Consider the following 26,134-nt stretch of genomic DNA (forward strand, 5'->3'; position numbering starts at 1 on the left):
ATCACTTGATTTCAAACACAAAGAAATGCTTTGTCTAAAATTTAGTCAGTTTTTACATCAGAGATTATTCTCTGTTTATTCTCCTCAGAGATGATCTCCAATTCGTTCTCAGGATAGGCACAGTGGCTTCACTGCTGTTGGTAGTTTTTCTCATTCTGCAACATAAACCACCCTCAGGCATTCTCAGTAGTGAGACTGTTTCCCAGCAGGGGGAGGAAAAAAAAAAAAGAGGGAGAATATTAAACAAAAATAGTATTTCATGAATTCTGATGAGCTGACTACAGGACTTCCAGGAATAGAGCAGTGACCTTTCCACGGCTCAGCAGTTTTTCTCTCGTAACAACCAGCAGCAGAAGAAGGTGTTGGTCCTCTGTATGAACTGCTACACATTATTGCCCTCATAGAAAGAATCTTTTTTACACTCCAGTGCCACAGCCAACATCACAGGACTGGATTTAGGCATTTAGGGGTAAAAGGTGTCAGCAACTGGCCACACTGACTATGAGTCTGGATTATTTAGCTCCCCTGAAGTGCAAGTCAACACCCACATAAGCCTTTCCTAACTTCCATCCATGGAAGCGTCTGAGGCTGGGCTGGACACAGCTTGGAGCAACCTGGTCTAGTGGAAAGTGTCCCCATCCATGGCAGGGGGAGTGGAACTGATGGTCTTCAAGGTTTCTTCTAACCCAAACCACTCTATGATTCCATGATTCCATGATTCCCTGATCCCTGACACAGCTCCCCTTTATGGGTTTTAAGAGCTAAAAGCACTGCCTCCCCATTAAAACATGCTCCTGCTCCAGTTTCTGTCATCCTCAATGTACTCTGAGGCACTTTTCTGATCCCTGTGGCAGCAAAATTACTGTACAAAGCTTTTTTCTGGCAACCTTACCCTTGGTCCTGGAAATCCTGGCTGCCCTGGAGGACCAGGAGGTCCAACTTGCCCAGTGTCTCCTGGAGGTCCATGGGGACCCATCAGTCCTGGATGGCCCTTGTGGCCAGGTATCCCGGGATCACCTGGAGGACCCTTTTCTCCTCGAAGGCCTTTTTCACCTTTGATGCCAGGTTCTCCCTAAGTGAAGAGAAGGACATTACCACCACAAAATAAGAAGCAAACTTCTGATTTCCAAACACAGAGAAACACTCACAGCTGAGCTGGCAAAGTTGCTGAGTGCAACATCTGGTGCACTACAAATTAATCACAAATTGCTCTGATGGAGAATGATTAAAGAGACCTGGAAGACTGAGAAGCACTGGCTTCACTTTTGAATGACCTCTGCCCCCAGGCCCCAACTCAGAATAGCTCTCTTTATTTCATCATAATGAAATAACTGGTAATGTTCTCCAACTTACCCTCTCTCCTTTGGAGCCAATTGCACCCTGTTTCCCTGGTGTGCCCTGCAAGAAAATAAAGGTAAGCATAAAAGAACCATCCATAATAAGAGTAAATAATGAAACATATGCCTTTGTAATGATTCCTGTGACCCCAGGAAAATTTATTTCCATGACAACCCCACAGTTTCCTGAGAGCTTTCTCTTTTGCTCTCAGTTATTAACAATTAAAGGAAAAATAAACCAAAACAAAACCCAAAAACCAAACAAACAAAAAACCCCAAACAAACAAACAAAAAAAACCAACAAAAACCCCCACCCCAACCACATGACAAGCAGGTTGAGGAGGGTGATTCTCTCCCTTCACTCCCCTTTGGTGAGACCCCACCTGGGATGCTGTGTCCAGCTGTGGTGCCAGAATATAAACAAGGCCATGAACCTGTTAGAGCAAGTTCAAATGAGACCACAAAGATGCCCAAAGGGCTGGAGCACCTCTCCTGTGGATTCAGGCTGAGAGAGCTGGGGTTGCTCAGCCTGAAGGAGAGAAGGTTCTGGAGGAGCCTTCAAGTCCCTTTCAGTACTAAAAAGGGGTTTATAAGAAAAACAAACTTTTTTTTCAGGGACTGTAGTGATAGGACAAGAGGTAAATGGCTTCACAATCAGAAAGAGTGATATTTGATAAAAATTTTTCACTGTGAGGCTGGTGAGGCACTGGAACAGGTTGTCCAGAGAAGTTGTGAATGTCCCATCTCTGGAGTGGTTCAAAATCAGTTGAATGGGGTTCTGAGCAACCTGGTCTAGTGGAAGATGTCTCTGCCCCTGGCAGGGTGGGTGGAAATAGATGATATTTAAGATCCCTTCCAACCCAAACCATGCTATGAAAAACCCCAATTTCTTGCAACCCCGGTAATACCCTTGATGATTTTTTCCCTGTGACACCAGTCTTATATTGAAACAACTGTGAATTTAACTTACCTCTTTTCCAGGAGGACCTTTCTCTCCTGGTTCTCCCTAAGACACACAGAAAGTGAATTTAGCATCACACTGGAGGAGCTGGAAGAAAGGCTCTACCTAATACCCATAAGTGTTGCTTTGTGCTAACAACACAGCAGCAGGTTTGCATGATTTATCCTTATCCTACTGCTATTGGCCATTCCTGGACAGACACATCCTGCTATTTGGAAAGCATTTTTTAGTGAACTTGCATCCCATGTAAACATAAATAACAGGAAGTAATTTCTAACAAACCAGAGGGCAGATGTTTCACTGGAAGTGTGTTCCTGCATTCAATACATTTTGTTCCTTTTTCTTACCAACAATTCCCAAAGCTTCATACACTTTATATGGTCTTGTTTAACTTAAGGAGCACCAGCATTATACCCATAAGTGTCTGAAGATGTAAGTGAAGTAAATTTTGTCAGTAGAAGTACCATCTTGTATTACACCAGCTGGAAAAACACATACAGAGGTTTAAGGAATTTCAAGCTTAAGTGCTCACCTGTCTTTTAGAACTATATTCAATAATTTTAATTTGAATAAGTACCCTTGTGGAATTATTTATACATATCTATTTAAATATTTTTTGCATTTATAATGTCATATTTAGACAATATAGTTTCCATTTTAGTATTTCAGTGGAAAAAAATCATTGCAGTCCTTAACTGGTAAAGCAAAATGAACATTAAACTAGTTGTTGCTGAAATTCTGGCCACTTTCCCATATCATGTACAGAAAAAATAATCTTTCTAAGTCTGTTTGCAGCCAACACACATGATCATATCTATAACATGGTATTTTCCCCTGAAAACATAATATCTTCACCTGTATCAGCATCCATACATGTCTCCATGAGGAATGGAACTAATCAGAGATGTGTGATCCAAATTAGGCTGCATTAAACTCACTTGAGTTTTCCTTAGGCTCACTTCAGTTTAAATGGCCACCACGTTTGCTGCTTAAAATTAATTGTCCAGAGAAGTATTTCTTCAAGTTTTAAAATTAAATATTAAAAAATACAGAATGAAAAAAAGAACCATCCTGGGGAAGATTCAGCTCTGCTAGAGACATACAAAATATTTTAAATTATAAATTTTTGTCACAATAAATCTAGAAATAAAAAAATTACCTAGCGTTCACTTTTTACATCCCTCTAGGGGAATTTAACATCTTTTACTCACCTTGCAAAGAGACTGAATTCTGAGGCTGTGATAATGTCATGAATATAGGTTTATTATTTATTATTTTAGATCACTTTGGGAGATATATGAATGTTTTAATTGCAATGTACCTCTGTTGCTGGCAACAAAGGAATTTCCCTCAGAATAGCAAATATCAGATATACCTGTATTATTATCAGCACTCACAATTTCCCTATTTAGCCCATCTAAGGTTTATGCAGAGGTGTAGTCTGAGAACTTAAATACCCCATACCTGTATTAAGAAGACTATTGAAGCAGTCTGATCAATGCACACATTATCAGGGCTGACTGGCAGGTACCAGCTCCATACATGAGATTATGGTTGCTCATCCATATGAAAAATGCTATTTTTGCAGTTCAGTTTCCTTTGGAAGTAAAATTATATGGTTTCTGGATTTGCTAGATATCCTCCTTATGCTTTTTTTTCAACCTAACTGAAGATGACCATGTCCCATCTTCCTGTCTAACCTTTAAAATCAGGTAAAGAGAGGATCTAATCCATCCCCAGACATACTCACAGGTGGTCCTCGGGGTCCTATAAAGCCAGGGAGTCCTGGGCTGCCTGTTTCTCCTTTATTTCCTTTGGGACCCTTAGGACAGAAATGAGACAGACACTAGCAGACCTTTCCCCAACACCTCTTTCCCAGAGCATTCATGTACAGATACACTGGAACTGGGAAATTTCATTTTAGCAGCAGGACTCCCAAAATTGACAAGGAAGAAAAAAGTATTTTAAAAAAGCAGGTTGCCTTATCAATAAGCTATGCAGGGTCCCTGGGAGAAGATGAAAAGGGACAATTATGGCAGGGGCTGTTGTAAATCCAGGGCTGTTGTGGTGTCACATGGTTTATAAAGGGGTGTTGAGAACTGTGATGGGGGATGACAGGGAAACATTGCAGGTGGTCATACTGCTCAAATCCAAGAATACAACCAACAGACAGCTACAGGGCTTCTCCTTTGCCTTTATTTCCAGGTTCAATTTATGTCTCTTTCACTTATCTCTTGTGATATTCTGTCAAACTGTCCCTTTTTCCTTGCAGATCAGGGCAGTTGAAGTGACAGTTCATGATACAGAACTGTTTTGTGCACACTTCTGATATGGTTTTAACTCTTAGTTTAACCTTTACTTTCAGAACTTTGTCCACTAATTTTGGTTCAGAACACAGCCCTTTTTCTTCTTAGAGTAAAACTCATGCAAAGTGAGCACCAATGAGCCTGTCAGGCACAAAGCACATGGATTTGGGGTGTGTAACTTGCCCTGAAGATTTCAGGGGCTGGATTGTGTTGTTGTGTGTGGGCTTAAGCATGAACAAGTGTGAACTGTGATGGGCACTGTCAAACAGCAAATGTAAAAGGAAAAGGCTCCTGGCAGGTTTTACCTTGTGATTTCAAGTCAGCAATGGTGAAAGTAGAAAAAAAAAATCCTTATTGCCATGATAACCTTCCTCACCTTCCTTTTTTTCAAAATAGAAATATAAAATATTGGATTGTCACACCACACTGTGAAGGAAATTAATGCATTTCAAAATAAATGGATTTATGTACAGCACAAGGAGACACTTCCCATAATAACCTTTATGAAAAGGAGAGGATTCATTTTAATGACAGAGAATGATAATGATGAGATGACTGTCTGTTCTGCTGACCAACACTGTCTCATCATTTCCCCTTCCTCATCCATCTGACTTTATCCTTTTTCAATCTCTGTTATTTTTGGACTCTAAATCCTCTGGAGCAAAGGCTGCTGTGGTGCTGTTTGTGCAGGAAGCTGCCTGTGAGTCCCTGGGTCACATCCTATAGGTACTGTATAACACTAGGATGATTAAAATAATAATCCCCACTTGGCATTCACAAGGCATCCCAAAGCCACAGTGACCTGATAAAGACACAGAAGGTAAAAAAGCAGTGATAGGAATTGGGAACAGGGGTAGGTGCAACAAAAAGAAGAAAATAAGGAAAAGGAAAGAGCAAGGCTCCACAGGGCAAGAAGCAATGGCAGCAGTCTCAGGAAGGTAAGAAGAGCTTATGTCAAGGACAAAAAGCCTGTGGCATTTGTTTTTTGATGCAGAAGGGCTCTCAGACTGCAGCACCCTGTCCGACCTTCCCACACAGAAAGGTGATGTCCAGTTCTGGTCCCTCAGTTTAGGAAGGATGTTGAGATGCTTGAGCACTTCCAGAGAAGGGTGACAAGGCTGGTGAGGGGCTTGGAACACAAATCCTGTTGAGGAATGACTGAGGGAGCTAGGGGTGCTTAGCCTGGAGAAAAGGAGACTCAGAGGTGATCTTATCACCCTCTACAACTTCCTGAAAGGTGGTTCTAGTCTGAAACCAATTTCCTGAAAGGGGGTTGGTCTTTCTCCAGGCAGCAACTGACAGAAGAGAGGACACAGTCTCAAGCTGCGCCAAAGGAAATATAGGTTAAATATTAGGAAAAATTATTTTATGGAAGGAGTGATAAAGTACTGGAATTGTCTGCCCAGGGAGGGGTTGGAGTCACCATCCCTGGATGTGTAGACTGGATGTAGCACTCAGTGCCTTGGTTTAGTTGAGGTGTCAGAGCATGGGTTGAAGTCAATGATCTTGTAGATCTCTTCCAACCTGGTGATTCTGTGATTCTGTGGTGTTTGCTTCTCTGAGACATCCCTGCAGATGCTTGATCAGGGCACAAGTCTGTGGTGAGGCTGGGGTGGCTTTATGACTTTGCAAGGGTCACAAAGAGTGAAGTCCTGCTGCAGCTTTTCACATTCCTCCTGCTCTGCCTTTGTTTTGCTGTTAATCCCACAGTCCAGCAAGCTGTACTGTCTCCATGGGCAAAGAGAGGGAAGAGCTCTGCATTGTGATAGATGCTACTGGGCACAAAGGAATGTTTGCATAGATTTGCCGAATTCTGGACAATTTTCAGCAGCAGAACAGAGGAAAAAAACAAAAAAAACCAACCAAACCACTGTCCTTCTTAGAGCTCCTCATTTCCAAGCTGTTCTTCCTCACAGGATGGCCTCAGGGGAGTTTCATTATGCTTCCTGATCCTGGTTTACTGCCCGCTGTCTGCTCTTCCCTCAAGTGCCTGTGAGGATTTTTCTGCTGCCACTATTCCTCAATGGCAGCCTGCCAACTCCCTGAGGCCCTCTCCTTCCTTGTGACAACTCTCTGCTGGCTGCATGCTCTCTGCTTGGCAAAATTAAATCTACTGGTGAAGATGAGGCATGCCAATCTTTTTTCCATGCTAGGCAATCAATCATTTCCATTTGCTGTGAACACTTAACTTTCACTGGGAAAAGTGATGACCCAGCTAGCATCTCAATTCCAGGAATGTAGCCAAACACCCTTCAAAATTGTGGCCAGCTACTGATTTTCAGATCAGCCATCTTCAGACATAGAAACCTCAGGGGTGGTAACCAGTTACACTAATCCACTCTACCTACACTTCATCAATCACCTCTCCTGGCTGCAGCAGTCTCCCTTTGTGTTACTTACTGGGATACCAGCTGGGCCAGGTTCTCCTGCAGATCCAGGCACTCCATTTTTGCCCTGTGTCAAAAGAAAAAAGGTTAGTGATGTAATGCATGCTAAAACTAGAAATATTCAGCTATGCCTACACCAGCAGTGATTTCTTTAGCATTGTTCAGTCTCCTCTCCTGACAGACTGTGAAGTATCTTATTTCCAACTGACCTCACAGCTTCTGCATCCCTGATTGCATGGCTGATCTCAGGAAAAAAATCAATACATGGACCCAAATCCACAGGCCTGAGGAGGACCAAACCAGCACTTCTCCTTTCCTGCACCCTTGTCCTTACCATATGCAGCATCCTTCTGGATGGATGGAGCCACCTCCTCTGGCTGCTCCAGGTCACCACTGTTCAGATAAGACTCTTTTAAATCATCTCAGGCTTCCCCTTTTTTGGGGAATGGAGAGAAACACTTGTTCAAACATTTGATGGATACCTGACACCAGACAACTCAGAATGAGCGAAATGATCCTTTAAAAGGACCTGTTTCTCATTGTTCCTTGAGAAAGCAGCTGAGCTAATCATCCACAAACTTTGGTGAGATGAAGTTTTACACTCCTCTCAACTCAACACTCAGAGTCTTTCCCGTTACTGGAGTTGACTATAAAGACCAGCCCTTGTATTGTCAATATTCAAAATTATGCCTCACACTTCTTTTTGGATAATAAACAAAGAAAAGGAAGAACAAGAGAAACTGACACATTGCCCTCCAACATACAAGTATGAAAAGAAGAATGTGGCCTGAAGTTATGATAATTTCCATCTTCAAATATTTTTACTCACTGCTAGTGTTGTGCAAGGGCATGACACAATAGTGAGTGATGCCAGCAGTACTGGAGTAATGAGATCAATTATGAGGTAGACACAGGAGGTCTCCTTATGTTCTTGCAGTCTAATCTAAACCCCAACCCCCCCAGCTTGGAGGGACCTGCTGCTCCAACTCCTGGCGTTTCTGAGTCAGCATTTCCCCCCCCCGATCATGCTGTGGAATCTGTTTCACTACCAGGTCTTCCAAGAAGGAAAGGAACTCACTCATTGCAACACACTAAAGATGTGTCTTGGTTCAGCAACAGAGACATCGATTCAGATTTGATAAGGATTAATTTCTAAGACAGAATTTTACACCCTGTGAAATTAATAAAAGTAATTTCTGAGCCATCCCAAATGAGACTTTTTGAAATGTCAACTAGATTTCTGTTTCTCTACTGAAGCTGTGATAAAATAGTACAGGTGAATAGTATCACAACTGGACCCCACAAAACTCAGCCTGGGCACCCACAGTGAGTGTCTACCTTTGAAAACTGAGACCATGTGAGAAGTGAGTGGGATTCCAGAGGCAGGACTGAAATATGAGTATTTCTGACTCTGCATCCAGACAGAATCCATTGAATTGTTCTTCCCACTGAGTCAGCTACCATCAGTCCTTTGCACTATTATAAGTCTTCATCAGTTTCTAGCAATATTATTCTTATTTGTCTTTCTGAAAGGCAAAGTGTTTCAATCAAAAATTGTCTGAATCTTCCTAAACTCTCTTCTTTCAAGCCAGAGTTCTGGACTGCAGAACATTCCCACCACACACAACATCCCATCCCTGGAAGTTTTCAAGGTCAGGCTGGATGAGCAAGCTGGTGTAGTGGGTGGCATCCCTTTCCAGGGCAAGGGGTTAGAACTACATTATCTTTAATGCTCCCTCCAAACCATTCTATGAACTATTATGGACCTCTAGAAATGGCTTGTCAGGAGAGAGAACTCACCGGCTGCCCTCGGAGTCCTCGAGGCCCCTGTGGTCCTATGGGACCAGGATCACCCTGAAAGGAAGAAAAGTATTCAGGTGATTGAGAAAGAGCTGACATGGAGGCAAGTAACAAACATTTTAAAATATTCCTGATAAATTACACTGTTCACATATTAGGGAAAACAGGATTAAAGGAATCTCACTGCCCCCTTTCAGTTATTTAAGAGGAAGATCAACCCTTTGAATTTTAAACACCTACCACTAAATGCAACCTGATTACAAGCAGAAAGCATTTCTATCAGGTTATGATCAGATTATCTTAAAGATGTATTTCTTAGAGATAGAGATTCTCTGAAATTTCTCAAGAATTGAGAATTTCTCAAGAATTGAGCCTATTCTCTCTCCAGGGAGGCTTCAGAGCTGCCTGCATCTCCTCTGAGTGGTTCCTTTTGGTCTGCCCTACATTTTGCTTTGTAGGGTACCATTTTCAGCACACCAGCTTCCAGTGACACAAAGGGGTGCAAATGAGAAGCCACTTCTCCAGGTCCCATGGCAGTGGCCCATCAGCTGCTCGGAACATTGCTCGGCAGCTGCTGCAGGATCCCACGTCAGCTGCTCCCTCCCAGGACTCTGTTATACGACTGCACTTGACACTAATCATGCTAGAGGAATTGTTTGTACCATCTTTCTTTCCTCTGAGCAGCAGCAACTTATTCCATAGGTATTTCCCAGACTTCAGTGGAGCGACACAGTCAGTCAGGTGCAGCTGTGGCAGAGGAAGCGTGATTGAGCCTGGCCTGGTGGGACCTGCAGAGCAGAGCTCTGCTCAGAGATGGGTGCCAGAAGACAGGTCCATGGCTACCAAGCACAGCCTGGGTTTCACACAAGGCTGCTTTCTCTGCTTATCCAAAGATATAGCTGACATTTTAGTGCCAGCAGCTGAGCAGTGACAAAGGCCCTCTAATTCTTTGTTTCCCCTAATGATCTTTGCACAAATCATACCCTGCAGTAATTCACCCTTTATTGGAGTTTCTGCAGCTGTTTCAGGTCAGGGTCACTGTGAATTAAAATTTTCATTTGTCAGGGAGAAGGAGATTCATTTCTGCTCAAAATGGTGCACTTACATCCTTCCCTGGTGGCCCCTCACGACCAGCAGGACCCATCACACCTGGCTCCCCCTGCAATTCAGCAAAAAGGGAAGAGATCAGCTCAAGGTCAAATTCAGACCAGTATCACCACTGTAAGAGGTATGGGGTTTCTGCAATGTGTGACTGAGCTCAGTGAAAATTTTTTTAAAGCCAGCAAGAGCCTCGTTCATCTTATATGACATGCAGCTTATAAAAATATCTCAGAAACATCTCCTGTAAGTGATGCACAAGGCAGTGCTCTGCTTTCCAGCAAATTATTTGCTACTGCTTCTGCAGGCACTGAAAATCACCAACACATTCATGATACAGAAGTTATCATAATGAGGAAGAGATGAGGATCTCCAGCACTGGATTTTTCACACCAGCTTCTGAAAGCAGAGAATTTTATTTCCCTGTAAAAAAGGCAGGATTAGGTGGAAGAATATTCAGTTTTGTATTCTCCCTTTTACACCAAGGAGCTCCAAACAGAGTGGAGAACAAATTTTCATGCAGGACTTGAGGTTTGGGTTTTATGATCCACAGGAAACTAAGCCAAAGGGACATTTCTGTTCACTTTTCTGTAAGTTTTGTACTTGAACTTATTTTACACTTCTTCAGCATTTGTGGAGGAGAGCTAGTGCTTGTCCAACAAGTGCAGTAGGGGTCCTCACTTTGCCAGCATTTTAACCACAAGGATGTGGCATGGAGGCATCCCTGAGACTTATTCACAAAGGAGTATCTCAAAGGGAGCATCAGAGGATTCAGTTCTACCAGCTGCCTCACCTTCCCTGGAATCAAAAGTTCAGCAGAGGGAATGAAGACAGCTGCTGTCATTTCTGTGCCATAGATGTGGCCATAGTTGAAAACACTGTCATCAGCCACATGAAACACTGTCATCATTTTTATCTACTGCCTCAGAAAAGGCAATTTCAATTCCCACAATCTTTCTCCAAAGGATTGTGCACGAGGTACCTCTTACTTACCCGGGGACCTGGGGGACCTGTGTCTCCTCTCTGTCCTTTGAAACCCTACACAAGGGAATGAAATCAATAATTATCCATCACCCTGATGCAGGAAAGACTAAGAAAACTCTGGGTTGAATGTTCATTTAATAACCTTTCCAGTTTTGCCAAAAGTTACTAGGGACTGGTCAGCATGGAGCAGCTGTGTCCCAGGGAGCAATTAGGCAGGGCCACATCACAGGAAAAGTTTTCCATGGCTTCTTAAGCTGTAAAACCAAGGTTGTGCTCTGTGTATCCCTGGTATGTCCAGCCCATACATTATTTAACCCTAAACTTTACTGTCCCCACCCTTTCAGAGGACCTGTAACAGAACACAAGGGCTACAGCTGTGACTTCTGGTGGAGGGGTGTCATGAGGTCACATGCTTTAATTTCTAGATAAGGGATTTACTCTTCTCCAATGTGAATGATTCAGAAATGTCTGTGTTCTATTGTTGCTGCTTATCTACATATTTTATTTAGTCACAATGCCAGGACTGGTTATATGTTTCCATCTGTAAAGCACCTCATGTGCCCAAGAAATGCCCCCTGACTGCAGTACAGGGGGCTGAGTGGGTGGAACCCTTCAGAGCAGCACCCACCGGCAATCCTCTGGCACCTTCCCGGCCTGGGAGCCCTTGTTCTCCAGGCTTTCCCTGTGGGAAACAATAATGCTCGTGTTAGAGAGAGCCCCAGGTCCATCTCACTGCTGCTGGAAACCTCCCACTCCCCTCCCTCAGACAGAACATCACTGAGAACTGTGAGTGCCCAGGGCTTGTCCAGCAGAGTCTGAGTTTGCAGGGAGAGCAGCAGGGCCAGACCTTCCCAAACACACCTTGAGCTGCACTCTCACCTGCACTCTGAGCTACTGAGGCACCTCACACCTCTGGACTGCTGCATGGTTGCAGTGTCAGAACTGCACCAATACCTAATCAGCACATGCAAAATCAGCATCTGCACATAGAAATTGGATGGTTGGTGCAAACACAAACTACCTGCAGCTTCTGTGACAAGCACTCCTCCTAATGCCTGGGAACTTGGCTGTTCCCAGAACCACCAAGTCCCATTTGGCAAATCACAGAAAGAGGCTGGCAATGCCTGATACTTGATGCACACTCTTCATGTAACACACACAGTTGCCTTTTAATGTGACACACTAACATTGCCTTTTAGTTGACAACTTCATGGCTCAGCTTTTTTCCCTCAGCAAATGCAAGTAATAGACTAAGAAGAGAAATCAAATATAAACTCTAATTCTGGGCAACAGAACTGTCTCAGAGCAATCCAGCAAACAGCTTCTTTAAAGACTCCTCCTCTAAACTTTTTATGCCCCATAAACTTCTATCAAAAGGATGGATCACTAGGCTTAATGTTACAAGACAACCTTCTTTCTCTGCAGTGTTTAAGACAGCTGTAAAAGTGGAGTCACTAAGTTTTAGTGTATTTATGGTAGTTGTAAAAGTAAAAGAACACAGTTTCTTTTCAAGATTGCTCATGTGTCATGCCTATAAATCGCTCAAGACAATACAATTCTTCTGGTGTTAAAAACAGATGTGCAAACAGGCTCCTTGTTCCCCCTAAGGAGTCCATAGATAGGCAGCTTCAAAAACAACAACTGGATGCAGCTTCTGATTGACTGAGCAAAACAGTTTTAAATTACATTACCGGCTCCCCCAGAGATCCTGGTTTGCCATCTTTGCCATCATTCCCAGCAATGCCCTGTTAAATGAAATGCAAAACAGAGTAAAATTGACAAGGATGATTGGTGGGGGTTTTGTCAGAGTGAGAAGTCTGCTCATCATGACGTACTTATGTTTGCCTAAATCTCCAAAACCCTCCGTACTTCTATAGCTCAGTCATAAATGTCTCCCTGCTACACCCTGTAATGGCATAACCTCACCCCCTTTCCAATATGGCAATATTTCCCTTTCCAGCAAGATGAGCAGGCCAACAATCTTAAATCAGGATTCTAAAACCAACTGTTATAAATCATTATAATGCCATTATCTTCAGGTAGGCTACTTTACAGTAGAATTATCTCTGCCTCTATCCTTATGACGGATTAAAAAAAATCCCAAAATGTTGTACTGCTACATTTTCCAGAAGAGAGAAGTCTATGCCCAAGGTGCACTTGAACCTGAGTCAGTGCAAAGGAATAATTTTTACTGGATTCAGATAAAGTCAATGTCCCAGTCCCTGAATCCCTGTGCCCTTACACTGGAGTTATAACTTGATTTCTGTGCTCTGTATAAGAGTATTTCTTCCAATGAGAAAAAAGGCAATGAACAGTCCTGATTCACATTGTTATTAACACTTTGCTTTAAAGTGATCAAATGCAGATTCCGGAACAAAACAAATACTGTCTTGGAACAAGGACATTGCATCAGCATGACAGACACTGCTACAGACCACGCATGGCTCTCAAAGCACCTCAGAAGTGTCACCTCTTTGTTTTACATACCTATGTGTGCATGAATAATTTAATGTACTGAATTAGAAGGAGCTTAATCACACTCACTGGAAGTCCAGGCAGCCCTGGTGGGCCCTGTGGACCTGGGGGACCATCTTTGCCCTGGAAAGAAAGAACAAACACTGAGGGTCAGGCAAGTTCCTCAGAGGCTTCTATCAGATGAAGATTTATCACATGTAGAGTCTGATGGGACAACTGTGAGAAGGTGGTCTTGTAGCCCATGTCACACAGTCTATGAGGTTTTCCTGAACTCCTTCTAGTTTAGAATGGATGGCTGTCTTTAAACATAAAAAAAAAAAATCACTATTATCATTGATTTCTTACAAATTGAGAAACCTCTGAAAAAATTAGTTGTTTTTTTTTTTTTTTTCTGAGGCTTAATTATATTTAATATTTCATCCTTAAATTTCTGGATGAGGTGCCCTGCCAGGAAGCAGATGTGTATTTTATACCTTTTAAATGAATAGTTACCAGAAGTGCCTTGCTGACCTTCCCAAAAAATCCCCTTACTCCACAGGATTGGACAATATCACTCCAGGTCTTTCACAGTGTCACAACCTTATCATCAATTTGAAATGGAATTTCAGCCAGCCTGTTCATTTCATCTGGCCTCTCTGAGAATGCTCTCTATTTCATAACAGCCATCAGAAGGACCATCACTGTTTACTTATGATGAAGTTCAGGTTGTGAAATGGCTCTGCAAAAGGCACCTTGTCCCTTAGGAAACCTTGCTCTAGAAATCCATAATGGAATTACACAGTTTTAAACTGTTCCAACTCAATAGGGAGTATTCTTTAGGGAAGGTTCATTTTCAACTTTTCAAACTGAAATTAGCATCAATCAGATTACCTGTCTTTCCCAGGGGTTTCTGATGCATTGCCATAAAGTAGCATCTGAAAACCCTTAAAATGAAACAGCAATGCCAAAGTTCTTCATGGGTTTCTCTAAAGTTATACCTGGTATTTTTGGTGGTGCCAGGAAATAGTGCCAGGCTCCAGCATGTCAGCAGTCTGCCTTTGACATCCTTTAACAGGTTACTGATTATATTTTGATAATTCCCACACAGAGTTCAGGTATTAGCTTTAGGTCATGAAGCATCCTAACAGATTTAGAAATCCTGTTCTGGAGGCTAAGAGATGTTAATAGCAAGGACAGACAGACAAGAGGTACAAAAACCTCCACAGAGGTCCCATGGGCTGGACTGTCCTCTGGCTAACTGGGAATTTCATTTGGTGAGTAAAAAAAGTGCTAGAACAGTAACCTGTGGTTATTTGTGGAGGTTCTACTTGCAGGCTGAATATTCTGGAGACCCTTCAAAGGATATTACATGGATGCCAGCTCAGCTTTACTTCACAGACCTAAACCCAAGTGAAGCCAGCAGTGAAGCACAGAGCTTAGAGCTTACCATGTCTCCTGGGTTTCCTGCTGGTCCTATTGGTCCAGGTGCCCCATCTGATCCCTAAACAAAATAAAGCAGAAATAATATGAATGATTAATGCATTTTATATGTTTGTTAACACATAGCTGGCAACTCTGGAGCTTTCTTTAATCACTCAGCTTAACATTCATTCCATTTCTTCATCCATCACTGAAAAGCAGTGCCAACCTCTGCACTCAATCAGCCTCCAAAGCCAGAAATAGTCAGATATTTGAGTTTGGTCTTGGCTTTTCCTCCTGAAAACAGGGGACAAATAGGAAAAAGCCAGTCATGACAAAAATAACTCTGAAGAACAGCAATTATGGGAGAACAGAAATTATGAAGCATACACTGTGGCAGGCAAACTCCTGGAGCCACAAGTCAATGCAGACAGAGGGAAAAGTCAGCAAAAGCTGAAGAACAAAATTGTATAGGGGACATCACATTTTGCTCTGTTTTGACAGGCTCAGTTTTACTTTTCCTTTCACTGTGAGTCTGTTCAGGAGGTCTCATAGGACAATTTAAAGTGTTTTAATCCCACTGGTTCAGCTCTGTAGTTGTAGCAGCATTAGGTTAATAGAGACACAGCAAATGTGTCTGTTATTAACTTCTCCTAAAATAATGCTCATGGGAGCTCAAATCACCCACAAAGCAAGTTCATGTGCTGTCACAGCAGCAAAGCACCCAGCATCCTTTAGGCACTGATACCATCTGAATATAGAATTTTAATCTAATCCCCCTTTCTGGTATGTCCTGTCATTTAGTCAGTGCAATGTGAATTCAGGTTGTGCTGATCCCCAGAAGGGATGAAAGTGGCACACCCTCAGCACAGCAGAGCCAAACTGCACTGTAAGCAGCAATATGAGCTGTGATGACTCTGGGCAATGAAAGGTGGTTTGGAGAGAAAAGTCCTTGACTCAGAAAAAATCCCCAAACTTGAAGGGAGTAAAGAAGGAGAGCCAGCAGGAGAGCCAAATGATCTCAGCCCTGATCCTGCACTATCACCCATTTTTAAATACAAAGAAGCATAATTTTATTCATGGAGAGAGCAGAATCTGAGAATGAGGACTGTATGGAGAGGGACATGTAAAAGGCCTTTTAATTCAAAAGTAACTCACACAATATGAAAACTGGAGAAAATCCAGTCTCATACCACTGTGCAAAATTGAGAGCTAAAATGCTCTCAGATCTGCTAGTTCTAGACTAACAACTTACCCCACATACAGGAAAGCACCTATACATGCACTAAATAGTCCCTATGGAAGAGTTTTAATCATCATCTTTGTGTTGTATAAAGAGAGCAACTGAAGCTTAGCAACAATTTACAGAATGAGTTGAAGCAATCAGTGGAAAGTGGCCAATGTATTAAATAGCAATTACCATGAGTGGGGAACTCTATCACACTCAGGGGATCACGAGGAACCCACTGGAAAATGCAAATTCACTGCACAGACAGATGGGAACGGTCCTTTCCACCACATGGAGCTTGCAACACCCTTTATCAGCAAGAAACTACAGGAACATCTTTGCAACAGAGGAACTTACAGGTGGACCAGGGTTTCCAGGAGCCCCTGAGAAGCCAGGCATTCCAGGGTGGCCCTGTGGAATGAAATCAGAGACTTTCCTTATGCATTAGTCACATATCTACTTTTATAAAAGTTAACTGGTGATTATTATGAAGTAACACCAACATGAGTCAATTCACAGAGAGCTGGTTATAATAGAATAAAGGCTTTTTAAAGTGAAACCTTGGTTTTCAAAGCATGCATTTCCAAAAATAACATAGTTAAATTTCAGGTGTACTTCTTCCCATGCACATTTTAGTCTGTGCTAATGGCATGTGAGAGCAGATATTGTGGAATTGCACAAGACAGGAGGTCTGTTGGGAAACCAAACCTGTTTAAAATGTCCTAAAAATGTCATTGAAGAGGTGCTGATTTGCACCTTAAACCAGTGACTCAGCTCTTGGCAAAATTAACTACTAAAGTTTACTCTAATTTAAACCATTCTCATCTTTCCTGTGGCCTCTCAGTCCCTCGTAAAAGAGGTCCTCCTTACATTCACCATCTAAGACAAATAGAGACACTGGCTTTTTCACTCCATAGACACCTGAACTCCTGGAAATCATCTAGGGATTATCCAAGGAAATGAGTAAGGGTTAGGTAATGTAGAGAATGTAATGCATTCAGTCCAGAGGTGAGGAAACAGATGGTACTGGGAGGTTTTTATTGGAGATGAGGATGGAATCTGTAGAGCTATGGTTCACTCTTTGACAGAGCCCATTTGTGGTTTGTCAGTGATGAAGAGCTCCCATCTTCCTCCTGTGCCTCTGAGAAGGATGCTCTTGTACAGGCATCACAGGAGTTACTGAGGAAGGACCAATCACAGTGACAGCACTGCTGGAAAGCACACTCTGTTTTTACCTGTTCACCTTTTTCTCCTACTTCCCCAGTCATGCCACGGTCTCCTTTAGCACCCTGGTAATAAAAAAAAGAGCCAATGAAAGTCAATGAGATTCAGTGTTGTGACAGCTTTTTGACCTCTCTCATAAAGCACTTGGACATTCAAGAATAAAACTCAAGAATCAGGACTGAGCCCTCCTTGCCCTCCTCTTAAATTCTTCTCCAGACTTTCACTACCACTGCTGGAGCCAGGAATATATGTGGAAAATGGCCTCTGAGCAGAGCCAGCATAGCTGGTTTTTAATGTTTTATTATCATAAGCATAAAGAGGAATTACACATCCTTGAAGACCAGGCAGGTTATTAGGCACTTCACTAAATCACATCTTGATAAAGCATCATCTGGGCCAACAAAGGTGCCCACACCCTTCAGGGACAATAAAACCAGCATTTCTAAGATGCAGCCAGAAAATGCATGCTCAGAAAGTGCTCCCCTCTTTCTCTTTCTATTCTAGAGACACAGGCAGAGACAGAAAGCTCAAATGTGCATGTGTGCATTACCAGTGCTTGGTACATGAGACAAGACACTGAAATTACTGAGGTAAAGGTGAGCAAGGTGTGAACAATGCAGACAGCAATAATGAATTGCTGGCCATGGAAATAATACACTGGTTTGCTGCATGAGAGCTAGGAGACAAAGGGGAGAAAGAGGGTTGCAATTTATTAATAAAAGAGCTCAAATTCATATGGCCAGAAGGAATGAAGCTGTTCATGAGCTAAGATCTGCAGTTCTACTGCTCTTCTTTCAGAGCAGGACCTAATAGCTTGGTAAGGACAATATACCACAGAGTCAAAAGTGCAGAGCAATTTGGGTCTTCCACTGCAAGGATCCTCCTAAGACATGCAGAAAAGAGTCACAAAGACTGACCTTGTGATTGCTCCTTCTCAGAGGTCTTCAAATACTTTTTATTTTTTTTAATAACTTTTTTTATTGAATTCAAGTTAGACTACTTATCAGTTACTTGATTTTACTTTATGCACATGTATAGTTTGAAATTTATCCTGTTATTTCACCTGTCAATCCATTTTTCTGCCTAAATCTCTGCTTCCTTAAGAAATATAGGAAAGCAGCAGACGGGGTATGTCTCAGATTGCTTGGCATTTCTGCCAGTTATTGGCTTTATGGGTTACTAATTCTCTTGTAAATTTTATCCTGGAACGTACTTTCATTTTGATCAACTCTGTGTTTACTTTCGAGATTGTGCTGCTCTCCCCACCACACTTTTAATTGCAAGATATGAAATTATTTCATGAAACTCTATTAGCTTGCCCTGCACTCTAACAAGTGCAAATACAAAGATGTTAAAATAGCAGGAGCTATTTTAGACAGTAAGTCAGTAGTGAAAGGATGCCTGGAGGAAACTGTGGCCGATCATTAAATCACCTTACCTCTCCCTCATTGATTTGTTTTGATTTATTTCACATTAGGCAGTTGTACAGGTTTTAACTGTGGCCAGGCACTGGCATTGTGAGCAGACTGGAGGCAGCCCTCTTTATGAGAAACGCTTGAGATGTGACATTATTGAAATACTTCAAACAATGGAAGTTTTATGGTCACCTATGTCCTAGACCATGAAGCAGCACCATATAGCTAAAAGAAGTTTTTCCTGTATATTTCAGGAAATACTTGGAGTTGTTGGTTAAGACCACCAGGGCAGATGGTGTGTTTGGAGCCTAGCAGCCCATTGCAGCCTTAATTTAAGTGATTCCAGGACATCAGATTCAAAAAGGAGAAGTACAGGCATGGTGGCTACTGCTGAGGCTTTAATTTCTTTCTCACCTAATTTGAGTTGAAACTTACTCTCAAGTCTATCCATCAATGTAATGAAATTCAACACCAAGAATCAGGACCTTTAGATGTGTCTGCCTGTCTGTGTGTGAATAAAGGGATGGCAGAAGACACTGCTAAAGTGAAACAATCCCTCATGCCATGGGCAGGGACGCCTTTCACTAAACCAAACTGTTCAAAACCCCATCCAACTTAGCCTTTAACACTTCCAGAGATGGGGCATTCACAACTTCTTTGGGTAACCTGCTCCCAAAATAGTTAGTGGGACTAATTAGTCACAAATAAGCTTTCATCAGACAAGGGAAGAAAACCAACCAACCTTTGGGCCATCGAGCCCAGGTGGGCCTGGAGGACCTCTGGGACCAGCAATCCCCTGCAATGCACAAGAGGTAGAGGTAAACACTAGTTTAGTTCATTGAATCCACAGGCCTCTAAAAAGGATTCACCAGGTTGTTGATGAAAAAAAAATTAATCATCTTACAGAGAAACCATCGACCATAGTAACAGAAAAACAAGGTCCCAGCAGATGCAGGCATGGTGACTCCCTCAGCTCTTACCGGTTTCCCATCCTGGCCATCTCTCCCTGGTGGTCCTCGCAGACCTCTATCCCCTTTGAAACCTGGGATGCCTGGCAGTCCTGGTGGGCCAGGAGGGCACTCACTGCACACATCCTGGGAGAGAACATGGGAAAACACATCAGCAATAGGCTGCAGGCACTTAGCAGACCCTGTGGACACCCACTATGAATGCAGCACTGTGGTGCTGGTATAATTCTTAAACCTTTTCTGTTTTACCTTAGGATTGGGGTGAATTTGGCTTAAAGAACCAATGAGGGCAGTGTGAAGCAGAGTGAGGGTCAGCAGCTGAGCTCACACCTGCTCCCATGGGAAGTTTCCTATCAGTTCTAGGACCTGATTGGTCACCCAGGATCAGGAAACCAAGGAAAAGCTCTTCCTGATGGGGAGGTCAGGGAGACTAGAAAGACTATCAAGAAAAACATTGATTTGAATCTACAAGACCACTAGAAATCTTTGCTCCAGGCTGAAAGATCTGTGTTACTGCTTAGATGGCAGGTTTCTAGGGAAAAATCAGGTGCAGCACAATGTCAGAAAGGGTTCTGCAGGAGAAATTATTCAGCAGCCACCTTGGCTAAGGACAACTCATCCAAGGAAGTTTGTGAAGACCAAGTGAATGTCACAGTGTCCTGGCCAAATTTTATCAGGGAGAATCACTACCTCCCTCCTTCCAAACATCTTTGAAGCATGGTCTCAGCAGTCTTTACATTCCAGCTATCCTCAGGAGATTGAATCCATCTATGAAATTTCCATTTCAAAAGCAGACTCCCTTCTGTAAAGGGGGAATCCTGCCCATAAGAGCATAATACAAAACACATCATCAGGTGGAGAGTCAGGAGCCCCTGCTACAACACCCAACTCTGTCAATAATCTGTTGCAAAACTGTGGGGTAAATTGTCCTTCTGAGTCTCAGTGCCTACATCCACATTTATCTACTTACAATGTAAGTGCTTGAGAAACACCCATAACAGCAGAGCCCCAATTTCATCTGAGATTTCAAGGTGCTGCTTTCTGTACCAAGCATGGAGTGAAAAAATACCAAGCAGAAAAAATGCACAAATGTGTTTAACCATAATAGAAGCAAAGGAAGGAACATCAAAGTGACATCCTTTACCCAAGACTGAGTCTCTTGCTCTTGTCCAGATCAGAAGTCCCAAGCAACACTTTACAGTGAAACCTCCAGAACAATACTGGGGTCCACAAAACAAAGACAGCTCTTCAATGAAGAGTAATTTCACAGCAGCAATCTTAAAAGGGCCCTTTGGTTAATGTGGTTGGTAAGAGAAGGTAATTTTTTAGTTTATTTCAATCAATAAGAAAAGATTTCTTGCCAGGTTTAAGACAGCTTAAAAAACTCACAACTCAACCCATGTAAATCTACAGAGATTTTTCAGTCAGCACCTATCAAAGACTGACTAATTTATCACAAAATTCTCTACATGGAGAGTAAAGGCAGACAGATTATCACTTTTGAATCACAAGTACTTCTGGGGTTAATTCCCTGCATCCTTTTAGATTCACAATGCAAACTAAATTTGCACCCACAACTACACAAATTACTCCAGTCACTGTTGAAGGTGTATGTGAAAAAATCCAGCATTTTATTAAAATGGTTTCCATTTTCTGGTTTAGATAATGTAAATTGATAATGCTTATCTCTCCTTGGAATGCATGCTTCAGAAAGAGCTGAGAAAGTCTTGTAGATGTTATAGAGAACTTTTTAGGTCATTTCACTGCTGGGGAAGGGATTTTCATCTCTACTGTGAGCTCGTGTCCCAATGCCAGTGCAAGCAGGAGACTTATAAGTCTTGAGCTTTGAAAGAGTGTTTAAAGACACCTTTTGCACTTGCAGTTCAGACACTTTCCCATCACAGAGTGTTAGGTCTGAATCAAACAGAGACATAAACTCCCACCCTCATTAAAGGCTGATTACCTTTACCAGGAGATTTATGTCCTCTGGAGTAAGCAGGGGTGGGGAACCCTGTGGAATGAGAAATTCATTACTTCAGGCAATTTTAAGAGGCATCAAGACATAAGAATTTTTCCTGAACATGTTCTTGGATTCTCACTGGTTTTCCTTATCCTGTCTAGGATTCACTGGGCCAAACTTGTACTTCCCACCCTACTCTACCAATGCTTTTCATTGGAACCTGAGATGAGTTCTTGCTGGTACTGTACAGTGGTGCTAAGGAAGTGCCTTTAAAATTTTGGCTTTTATTTGCATGCAGAATATCCAGTTGTTCTCATACCATTCCAAAGCCTTCACTAAACCTTTAGTGGCTTTTAGTCTTTTTTCTAATGTTCTACTGGGAAAAACAACAGTAGAAAAGCACACAAGTGCACTTCTGAGGTGAGGTGTACAGGTGGAAACTGAGTTAAAAGGAAGATGTAATACAGAAGTGAAGTTGCTTACAGGTTTTCCAGGAGGTCCTCTTTCCCCTGGATTTCCAGGTACACCCTACAGATCAAGAAAAAGAAAAAAAAAGTGAAATTATTATACAATAACCCCCTGGTTGCTCTTGCACTCTGCTGACTGATCTAGACTAGCACACATCTTACTTTCTTCTGCTGAGCAGCACTACTCCTTGCATGAGACAGACAGCAAACTCCTCCAAATATCTGCAACTTGAACATCCTCTCAAACCCTTGCTAAATTCATTTGAGTCACACAGAGACTGGAATTGCTTTAGCTTGTCTTCTGGTGATAGGAAACACCATGAACTTTACTGGTGTGAAGGATGAAACTTTAAATCTCTGAAGGCACCTGTCAACAAGCAAAATCAATTTGTCTGTTTGGTTGGTTGGTTGGTTGGTTTTTTGTTTGTTGAGGTGTAGTGGTATCAGTTTTCTTGAGATGAAGGCATAGAAGTTACCAGCATTCTCAGAATTTTATGTCCAGAAAGGCAGGATTAGGAAAAGGGACAACCTTCACCCCTCAGCATGCATCTCTAACATGTCATTTACAAGGAATTAAGTTTGCTAAAAAGAAAACAAAAACCATGTCTAAAAATTTTTGTAAAATCTTTGCATAAAGTAATGCTCACTTGGGAAACCAAATACTTTGAACAAGACAGTTTGCCATGGCTCAGATGGTGACAATAATCTGCACTGTGAGGATCCTTGCAGTTTTGAGGATACTCGGTGACATTTCCCCAAACCATTTTCTGCTGAATTCCAGTATCCACCTGGTCCATCACCCTGTGTCATCACTCAAGCAAGTGCATGTTCTATTCATACTGAGCACCTTAAAGAGTATACAAAATTTACCAAATACAAAAGCTGTCCTACCTGATCATTTTTGTTTCTAAAGGAACAGTTTCTACAGACCACCTAAAAAGATCTTATTTGTGTTCAGCTTTGTTGATTCTGCAGAAGTCCCACATGGGGTTTTCTCTGGGATGGTTCCAGATTTGCCACCTGGGATGTTCATAGAGTCATAGAAAGGTTTGGGTTGGCAGGGACCTTCAAGACCATCTAAATTCACGCCCCTGCCATGGGCAGGGACACCTTCTACTAGACCAGGTTGCTCTGAGCCCCATCCAACTTGACCTTGAACACTTCCAGGGATGGAACATCCAAGGCTCCTCTGGGCAACCTGTGTGCCAGTGTTTCACCAACCTCACAGTAAAGAACTTCTTCCATATATTTATTTTGAACCTACTTTCTTCCAGTTTGAAGCCATTACCCCTTTTACTGCCACTCTCCTTGTGTGGCGAGAAAAAGGTTGAAAGTGGAAGATCTAATGAGAAGGGAAAAACAGAGTTGTTTTCACTAAAGATAACCTTTCAGCTGGAGGATGCTAAGAATATGCAGTGTGGAAAATTTCACATGTTGTGTTTTCTTTGGGTTGTTTTTTGTCTGTCCTGAAAAATGGAAGTTTTATAGAAGACAACAGAATGCTGTAAAAAACTTAAAAGGCATTCCTCACAGGCTGGGGCCTCCCTGCTGGGAGAAGGAGAGATAAGGAGCTTTGAGGCTACCCTGAGCAATTTTTGCCCCTGCTAAGATGGAATAAACTTAGCAATGCATATGTCTTCATTCTGCCAGAGTGGTAATGGAATAAATCCATTCTTTACACTTCAGCTCTGGATTTTGGCTGTCTTGGTTACCTATAGTTCTCACACTTGGTCCAAAGTCCCTCTCCATCTTTTTTCAAGGCTCCCTTCAGGTACTTGAAGACCACAAATAGGTCATCCTGAAGCCTTCACTTTTCCAGTGAAAAAATTCTCTCAACCCAATTCTCTCCCACTCCCAATTCTCTCCACCTTTCCTTGTAAGAGAGTTGCTCTATCCCTTCCGTTGCCTTGGTGGCCTCCTCTGGACTCTCTCTAACAGTTCCACATCCTTCCTGTGCTGTGGGACCCCAGAGCTGGACACAGCACTGCAGGTGGGGTCTCACCAGAGTGGAGTAGAGAGGCACAATCCCCTCCCTTCACCTCTTGGCCACGCTGGTTTTGATACAGCCCAGGACTTGATTAGCTTTATGGGCTGAATCCACATCTGGATGCTGATCAAAGTACAAGTAGTGGCTTTCAATCAGTCTAGGCTCAGCAGATTTTCTCTTTGAGACTATCTAGTCTTTCCATATGGAAAGTACCTTTAAAATTTGGTCAAATGCTTAGCCAGGAAGGGCACTGGGTGTTCTTTCTGCCACCTTGTCTCAGGTTATTCAGTTTTGCCAATCGGTTCCTTGCATTATTTACACCAACAACCAGATGGGGACATGGGGATCAATGACTGAAGAGCACTGTGTGTCATGATACACCACAATTGTAGCTACAGGGCAAACTTGAATTTCATCCTTGAGTCTCACTTAGTACTTAAATCCTGTATGTCTTGCTAGAGGAGAGAAAAAATGGAAAAATATATCAATTATCATTTTCTATGTCCACATTAAATGCTTCTGGATGAGCAACAACCCTTCAATTACCTTGAGATTCTCAGAGACAAAAATTAAACACACACTGATATGGACCTAAAGTGGAGCTGAAGTAGTACTGAAGTTCATGGATGAACTCTTGTTTCCTGAGGAACTAAACCTTCTGCAGGTGAGAACAAAGAGAAGATAATGTCTGAAGAAGATGTTTAGCTCACATTTCTCCCCAGAAGTCCTTCTGGGGAATTGAGTAAATATAAGTGATCATTTTAGTCATTTATAGCTTTCCTTCTTCCACATAATTTCAAGGTGAATCTAGAGAACTGTGTATTGTTCCCAAAGTCCCTTCCCTTTCACAGATGCTGTCAGGTCATGCTTTTGGCATCTTCTACACTGTGTTCTCAGCCACCTCTGCAAATGGGAAGAAGCATGGCTAAATAACAATTACACAGATCTTATATTCCCAGACCTACTTTGTTCAGGAAGACTCACACAGAACTTGCTCTAAAAAGTGTGATGCAAAGCAAAAACTTGAGCCATGAGAATAATCCTGGATCAGAAAGCAAGACAGAAAAGACAGTTCAGAAATGTCTTTCATGCTGACTAGTAGCACAGCTATAAATATATGCCATAGGGCTCACTGACAGCCTTCTGCTTTGGGATCTGAAATATGAACATGGCAGTAGTGGTGTAATCTGAGTATTTAAAGATCTTTTAAAAAAAGAATATAGGAAAAGACTTCTTAGTTATGTGAAAAGACACACAAGAAGAGAGTGAATAAAATGGAAATCCTCAGAAAGGATTAAGCACAGCTATCATGCCCACATGTCATTAGAGTGCCTTGAGACAAAAAGGGATGAACCCATTTTCTTGCATGCTGTATGATGTAGAGCTGGTGATGTCTCCAAAAGGGTGGAAATGAGACAGGAAAAGAGATTAAGCTCTGTGCCATGGCTGATAAACCTGAAAAAAACCCTGAATTCCCAGGAAAACTTCCCAGAAAAATTGAAAGGTACAAGATTGCAAACAGAGAATGTCCACTGAAGAATGCTTTTGCGACCCAAACTGAACAAACCAGATGTAGCTGATGGCACTTCAGCATGGTGCATTATCAGAGAACAGGCCAATGGAAGCAGAGTCAAAAGCAGAGGAAGTATTGCTGGTCTGTAGAGGCCTGGAGTTAGAAAAGGCTGACAAAACCAGACAAGCTGCAAACACAGAATTACAAAATATCCTGGGTTGTAAGGAACCCACAAAAAATCAAGTCCAGCTCTTGGTCTCGCACAGGACAATCCCAAGAATCACATCAGGTGCCTGAGAGCATTGCCCAAATGCTCCTTGAACTCTGTCAGTCTTGGTGCTGTGACCACTTGCCTGGGGATCCTGTTCCAGTGTCTGGCCACTATCTGGATGAAGAACCTTTTCCTAATATCCAGCCTAAATTTCCCCTGATGCAGCTTCATATTGCTCAGAGCAGAATGAAAATGTTAGAATGAAGACATGGAAGTTAAAACTGCATCTGACAAGCTAATAGGGGAGGGAACTGGAAAAAAGAAAGCCAGAAAATTCAGGGAAAAGGAAATGAGTCTGACCCAAAAACTGCATGGCACAGAAAATAAACGCTGCTAACACGATGTGGGAAAATGC

General features: G+C 42.3%; 1 protein-coding gene across 2 annotated transcripts in view; it reads right to left on the reverse strand.

The window, feature by feature from the left end:
* The window catches only part of COL22A1 (collagen type XXII alpha 1 chain), a 245,023-nt gene that overhangs the window by 17,410 nt on the left and 201,479 nt on the right, over positions 1-26,134 (reverse strand). For both annotated transcript variants that reach the window (XM_077189317.1, XM_077189328.1), the window contains 18 exons: positions 22,025-22,069; positions 21,545-21,592; positions 19,594-19,707; positions 19,356-19,409; positions 17,210-17,263; positions 16,332-16,385; positions 14,775-14,828; positions 13,418-13,471; positions 12,565-12,618; positions 11,502-11,555; positions 10,883-10,927; positions 9,897-9,950; positions 8,792-8,845; positions 7,005-7,058; positions 4,049-4,120; positions 2,308-2,343; positions 1,354-1,398; positions 893-1,072 (listed from right to left, as the gene is read on the reverse strand). In XM_077189317.1, the coding sequence (XP_077045432.1) occupies positions 893-1,072; positions 1,354-1,398; positions 2,308-2,343; positions 4,049-4,120; positions 7,005-7,058; positions 8,792-8,845; positions 9,897-9,950; positions 10,883-10,927; positions 11,502-11,555; positions 12,565-12,618; positions 13,418-13,471; positions 14,775-14,828; positions 16,332-16,385; positions 17,210-17,263; positions 19,356-19,409; positions 19,594-19,707; positions 21,545-21,592; positions 22,025-22,069 (1,125 nt within the window). The remainder of the gene's footprint in view (positions 1-892; positions 1,073-1,353; positions 1,399-2,307; positions 2,344-4,048; positions 4,121-7,004; positions 7,059-8,791; positions 8,846-9,896; positions 9,951-10,882; positions 10,928-11,501; positions 11,556-12,564; positions 12,619-13,417; positions 13,472-14,774; positions 14,829-16,331; positions 16,386-17,209; positions 17,264-19,355; positions 19,410-19,593; positions 19,708-21,544; positions 21,593-22,024; positions 22,070-26,134) is intronic.

Source organism: Agelaius phoeniceus, chromosome 1 (genome assembly GCF_051311805.1).
Source record: "Agelaius phoeniceus isolate bAgePho1 chromosome 1, bAgePho1.hap1, whole genome shotgun sequence".
Lineage (NCBI taxonomy): Eukaryota > Metazoa > Chordata > Aves > Passeriformes > Icteridae > Agelaius > Agelaius phoeniceus.